This window comes from Haliotis rubra, unplaced genomic scaffold (assembly GCF_003918875.1).
Source record: "Haliotis rubra isolate DU_JTF1 unplaced genomic scaffold, ASM391887v1 Scf377, whole genome shotgun sequence".
NCBI classification, from domain to species: Eukaryota; Metazoa; Mollusca; class Gastropoda; order Lepetellida; family Haliotidae; genus Haliotis; species Haliotis rubra.
Window position 1 is genome coordinate 191,200 of NW_025767054.1, and position 6,751 is coordinate 197,950.

The window sequence follows — 6,751 nt, forward strand, 5'->3', positions numbered from 1 at the left end:
TACATGCCAGCCTCTAACTGATACCGGGTCATATTGACTCAGTTAAAAAGAATAGAGTTGACAGAAGCTGAGCCTCTCTGGGTTTGGAGTAATGTGATTAATAATGACCTTTCCCTACAAGTTTATCATTTGTATAACTGTAGAATATGGGATTTTGTAAGGCTGTGAGTAAATGGACACCGGGCGGCTAACAGATGCAGGCCAACAGCTAACATGATAGTATTAGATGCCCGGGTGTCTTACAGAGGAAATGTGGTACATATCAATTAGTGTTGGGAATTGGTTGAAATCTCAGAATTGATGATTGCTTCATTACAAACGAAAAATCATCGAAAAAAATTGGTTAGCATCATTTTTCAGATTTTCCTATCCAGGTTGTTATTGCAGATATGTATATGATGATGCAACTTGCTACTTTAAAGTGATGACTAATATATCATGACCATAAACTTCCTGGAGTCTTCAAGAAATATTCAGTCATGACTTTTCAGTTAGTGAAGTGAGTTTTCTCAGAATTAAACAAGTTTGCAGGCCCCGACAACTTCGAAGATATGTTCCATCGTCAAGTGTTTCAAAGACTAAAACAGCAGTTCCAAAATCGTTTGTGTTTGATTATGAGAAAATGTGATCGATTGCTTGGTCATTCAGTCACTGCGACCAATCTTCGATTATTTCAATTAATCAGAACACCACTAATATCAATACAGACAACCTAGTTACTATTTGTTTGTATTTCTGACATCTTAGGGGCGGTGGGGTAGCCTAGTGGTTAAAGCGTTAGCTCATCACGCCGAAAACCCGGGTTCGAATCCCCACATGGGTACAATGTGTGTAGCCCATTTCTGGTGTCCCCTGCCGTGATGTTGCTGGAATATTGCTAAAAGCGGCGTAAAACCAAACTCAGTCAGTCAGTCTGACATCTTATGTTCTGTTTTTATCATCATTTTTAAAGACAAATAGGGTAATAGTTTTTAATAGGTGGTATGGGCAGATGTGGTATAGAAACATACCAATATGCATCCTATCAATCATGTCAATATTCATCTTAACTGACTCATGAAAATCCAGGTTAGAATTGATCACCCATGCTTGTCGTAAGAGACAACTAGCGGAATCAGGTGGTAAGGCTCGCTGACTTGGTTGACACATGTCATCATGTTCCAATTGCGTAGATTGATGCTAATCTTAACTGTGGACATGTTTTCTTTCAGAGGAAGAAGACCATTCTATTACCCCCCTGAAGAAGGCAAAAATGGCAGAAAAGTGCCGATTTTGGCCAGCATGTGTTAATGGCAATGCATGTGAATATCACCATCCCACAGTCAGTTGCAAGTGAGTGTACAAACATTGTCTTCTTACACACAGTCTCATAGGGGATCAGCTGACATGATAATCATATCTTAGTGCATGCAATCCCCACAGCAAAGATCAGAAGGCATCTATTTCAGATCAAGTCACAATTTCCTGGACTACTAGAGATATGACCCAACCGATATTTCGTCGACAGCTTGTCTTTTGGACTCCTGGCAATTTCTGGTCAATCTCAGTATCAGCCAGAGCATGGCCTTGACCTTGTTTAATTATATCCAGATCAGCTTAAATATAGCTGAAAACAGCATTCAGTAACTTTTAAACATGGGATAATGATCTCTTTTTGACTGCTCTTGCGAAGTTGTCATGTATTCCAAGTTGTCATAAAGCATCTGCTTCGGTGAGTGAACAACAATGATCTATTTTTGACTTCTATTTATTTACAGAACATTCCCCAGCTGCAAGTTCGGAGATAAATGTTTGTATATTCACCCAAATTGTAAATATGATGCCCGGTGTACAAAAACAGATTGTCCATTTACACATGCAAGTAGAAGAAAACCTATGACTACATCACCTCCACAAGGTAAGACCATTGTTTACAACACATTGCAAAATGCCTGTAAACTCAGGGTGGTAGGGTAGCTTAGTGGTTAAAGTGTTTGCTCATCACGTAGACAGTCTGAGTAAAACGCTAATCACTCACTCATCTGATTTTCCTACCTGCCAACTTACTGTGCAGAGTTGTGTAGACTGAGTGAGTCAGGTTGTAAGCCACATTAAGCAATACCCCAGCAATATCACAGCAAGGGATGCAATAAAATTACTTCACATTTTTGGGCACCAGGGACAAACATTTCAGCCACTGTGTTAACCTCCTGATTCTGCTGGCTGTGGGTTCGAATTTCTGATGTGTACATGGACTCATTTTCCCAGGACTTCCAAGTTAAAATTGCACCTGTTTTGGAAATTATTTGCCTGATGAGTAGAAACTCTTTGTTACATTTTTGCATGTGTCAGTCTATGAGTTACATGTTTTGTTGGTTTCAGTTATTGCCATCCCCCAGCCCAAGGTAATATTAGCTGCCCCCATGGCCCCTGTACCTGCTGCATCAACACATCCTCGCCAGATCACCTGTAGATTCTTCCCCAACTGCCACAACATGAAGTGTCCCTTTAAACATCCAAAGGTTGGTTAATATTGACTTTACGTTGGTTATTGTTCAGTAATCCTTTTCATCAATGATTTTATTGAAAGTAAATCTAAAGGGATACCAAGGTTCATACAGTCATATTTGTCTGGCAATTTCTTTTTCAAATCAAGATTATTCTTTTGCAATAATGGATAACAGAAATACACACATGTCTGATAATGATTTATTCCTGATGTTGTTAATCGTTAATCGTTGTGCGTTATGTTACAGCCTTGTAGATATGGGTTAAGCTGTGCCAAGAAGGCAGCTTGCCCTTTCTTTCACCCAGCCCTGCCAAGCAAAGACAAGCTGACATGGAAGGCTGGCAACGTGGAGCATAGGAGGTAGGTTGGAACTTTGCCAAAGATGATGTGACACATGGCATGTGTAATTACCATGATGACAGTAAAGGATGCCTTAATAAGGCTCAAAACCACGCAAGCACTAGCTGTATTTATGCCTGCAAGTTGTTGTGTGAAAATATAAGAATTTTCCACAACAATTAGCAAAACTTTTCCACTCTAATACATGGACAGAACTTTGTTTGCAGGGTCATTTTTAGTTTCTCTTTTATAAACTGAAATGTTTGACCTTTCATGTTTTTGACTGTTCATTAGGTTGATCTCAAAAGGAACTAAAATTTGTATTTGTTAGACACCAAACATGGTATTTTTGTGTGAATATCCATGATGTATAAGTTGCAGTATTGAAATGTATCTTCCCTCCTGTTTCAGTGCCACTAACCCAAATGGCATCAAGGCTTCTTGATCTTCGCTATGTGACTGTTGTGTGGATGTGTTTTACGTGATACCTTGACCAGTTCCTGGTGTCGTCAGTGGTTGTAAGGATTTCACACTCTGAGCTGAGAAGACCAACAGTACCAAACTTCTCATAGTGATCAAACCTTGAGCTTTTTATACTATTGCTGCCACCAGTCACAACTCCTAGCTGTGCTAGTCACTGCTAGGTGGCCAAATCCCTGCATGAAGCTACACTCGCATTCTTTTCCAAACAAGCAATGACATGCTGTTCATGTATTAGCAGGTTATTCTAGTTCATTTCAACTACAAGATATAAACTTTGATAAACAAATATCATAAGAATGTAAGTTAACACTTTTGGCTGCTTTTCAAATGTCAGGAACATAAGGTCAATTAGTTCTAATGAATGTGTGTATATTTTTCTGGGAAATTATCAGGTTATTTCACAATGAACTTAAATGATGGAAACACGCAAGGAACATTTTGGTTTTGAAAGAAAGTTTCAAATTCATTGTACTAGATACAGCTTCACAGGTTGCAGCAATGACAAATAGAGACAAATGAAGCTGGCAGTGACTTTTAAAGAAAATACCACAGATAAATTACTATCCAAACAACCACCTCACACACTGATGTGTACAAGTGAGTTCGTACAAGTGCACATGCTGAGTGCATGTTGATTGTGATATGACTCTGAAGCTTGGATTTGTGGGTCTGTACAGGCCGACCTGGTCCAGGTGCTGAATGTGGACAAGAAGATATGACTCTGATGTGTTAGATTCTAGCTGAAGCTTGGATTTGTGGGTCTGTACAGGCCGACCTGGTCCAGGTGCTGAATGTGGACAAGAAGATATGACTGTGATGTGTTGGATTCTAGCTGAAGCTTGGATTTGTGGGTCTGTACAGGCCGACCTGGTCCAGGTACTGGATGTGGACAAGAAGATATGACTCTGATGTGTTAGATTCTAGCTGAAGCTTGGATTTGTGGGTCTGTACAGGCCGACCTGGTCCAGGTGCTGGATGTGGGGATGATAGGATGAGACACTGATGCTAAGGTTCTGTCCAGACAGACGGAACAGGCTGCAGGACATTACATTGTCCAAGTTGATCAGTTGTTTAAGCCACATGTTGTGTTGTTGGCAGTTTTTGGATTGTTGTACGTGTATTGCCATATTATTTATAAATACTGAGGTCAATGAGAATTCATGTAGTTAGTTAAAGCCTTAACATCCTTTTTAATTTGGTTTATGTGTGTGTATTTTGCAAAACAATATTGCGATCAAAATACTAATGCAAATTAATTTGAGAAAAGCAACTGTGTTCTTATCAGACTTATCATGCTTAGTGAGTGGTTGCGCGTTGATATTTAAAATATGTTACGAAAGAATATGATCTGGTGGGACTGATTTTTTGAATGACAAGTCAAAGAGTCATGTCCCTTCCAATTTCGTTTTTGAGGTATTACTGATTTTTACTGTATTTGTTTTTTAACCTAATCAGCCTGATGAAGAAAAGTTGGGAAAAACATTGTGATGTTTGGATTGAGTGATTCACACACGTTTTTTCCAGAATAATTTTACACACAAGCAGTGAAAATGTACAACTTCTTTATATGATATAAATAGGAGCTGTTTTGGAAAGGTGCCCATGTATCCAAAACATTTTTATAATTATCCCTCTGTACACAGAACATTTTGTGTTTATTAAAAGCATATAATGAATGGCGATGTTTGATTCTGTGTTAAATCCTAAAAACCTATTGAGCCAGGATAAGAACTGTTGCCATATGTATTTTAATGATATGTTTATGGCTTTTAGTTAATTCATCATAAGGGACCGTCCATAATTTATGGCTAGTGGGTGATGATGATTTTAAGGGTGGGTCACCCATTTTGTTCTGGGGAGGTGGGGGGTCATCAATTTTGTACACATGTACTTGAGGGAGGTCAGCAATTTTGTACATAAAAATATTTTAAAATTATGCTTAAAAATATTACTTTGTACATGACATGCAGGGGGGTCACTCACTTTGTACATAAATTTTAGTGGCAGTCATTCACATTGTACATGCATCTCCATAAAAATAATCATCACCCCTCCTGGCTATAAATTATGAACGGCTCCTAACTCCATTCCAGGACTAATGTGTGCAGTTATCAGTATGGTGTCTCTGCTAGAGATATACTTTTAATTGATAATTAATATTCTTCTCTGTTTGCCAAAAAATTTTTCAGTGATGTAAACCAGAGGCAAGCGTGTCAATGGTATCAACACAGTCATGTCTTGAAATTATTACAATGTCAATGAAATGCAGTGATACTTTCAACAACATACTTTGAGATCATATTGTATATAACAAGATGAGAAGGCCAAAGTTTTACAAAATCACGGAATGTTCATTTTGCTGAAGACAATATCAGTAACTCAATCTTGCCCTGGCCTTATGTTACTGGAGTACTGATAAAAGAAATCTGTGAAGGTCCGGGTTAGAATATTGATCTTCAGTAACCCATGCTTCTTGCAAGAGGCAACTAACGGGATCGGGTGGTCAGGCTCGCTGACTTGGTTGACACATGTCATTGGTTCCCCATTGAGCAGATTGATGCTCATACTGTTGATCACTGGATTGTCTGGCCCAGACTCGATTATTTACAGACCGCTGCCATATAGCTGGAATATTGCTGAGTGCGGCGTAAAACTAAACTCACTCTCTCACTCACTCACTCACCCACTGATAAAGCATTAAATCTAACTCATTCACTGTTTGCATTCTGATACAACTCTAATCAATCATCAGAACATAATCCTTGAGTACATTTCATAAAACTTTAATGCAGCTATATATCAGTTTGGTAACCACGCTGGTCCTGTTGTCCCTGGCTAGTAAAAATTCATCAGGACCATTTAATGATAAGTTTGCAGTGGGCCTGGTGGCCAGTGAATTTTGTATTGATAGTTTACTTAAGTAAATCTATGGATGATATTTTAGACCAGTGAAGTACAGACAGGACCACTAATTATTGTCCACTCACTAGTCCTGTGGTCTAGTGGGAAATTTTGAAAGGTTTCTTTCCCTGTAACCATCCATCATCTGCATCTGTGCGGCTAGGTAACACAACTGGTGAAACTATGCACATCATAATAGTGAATGTTTTATATACAATATCAGAAGTATCATTTACATGATGAAGGAAAAAATCACGTATTTTAAGTGAACAAATAGTCGTAATGCAGGTTATCATGTTTCTTTTCCTATTCCTATTTTCAGAGAAATATGTATTGGTCACAGCTGCTAATGTGTAAGAAAAAATACAACATATATTGCCGTAATTTAATGCCTTTATTTCTTGAAGAATGGGGGCGTTGGGGTAGCCTAGTGGTTAAAGCGTTGGCTCGTCACGCTGAAGACCCGAGTTCGAATCCCCACATGGGTACAATGTGTGAAGCCCATTTCTGGTGTCCCCCGCCGTGATGTTGCTTGAATGT

General features: G+C 38.8%; 1 protein-coding gene across 2 annotated transcripts in view; it reads left to right on the forward strand.

Annotated features, from left to right (window-relative positions):
• The window catches only part of LOC124286150 (zinc finger CCCH domain-containing protein 14-like), a 31,096-nt gene extending 26,110 nt beyond the window's left edge, over window positions 1-4,986 (forward strand). The window contains exons 12-17 of one of the 2 annotated variants that reach the window (XR_006900959.1): window positions 1,212-1,332; window positions 1,758-1,897; window positions 2,362-2,501; window positions 2,736-2,848; window positions 3,239-4,186; window positions 4,279-4,986. Coding sequence is in view for 1 of the 2 variants with exons in the window: in XM_046722499.1 (XP_046578455.1) it covers window positions 1,212-1,332; window positions 1,758-1,897; window positions 2,362-2,501; window positions 2,736-2,848; window positions 3,239-3,272 (548 nt within the window). In the remaining variant the exon portion in view is untranslated. Of the gene's footprint in view, window positions 1-1,211; window positions 1,333-1,757; window positions 1,898-2,361; window positions 2,502-2,735; window positions 2,849-3,238 lie in introns of both variants that reach the window. The other variant, XM_046722499.1, reaches the window with a different exon arrangement.
• The last annotated feature ends 1,765 nt before the right edge of the window (window positions 4,987-6,751 follow it).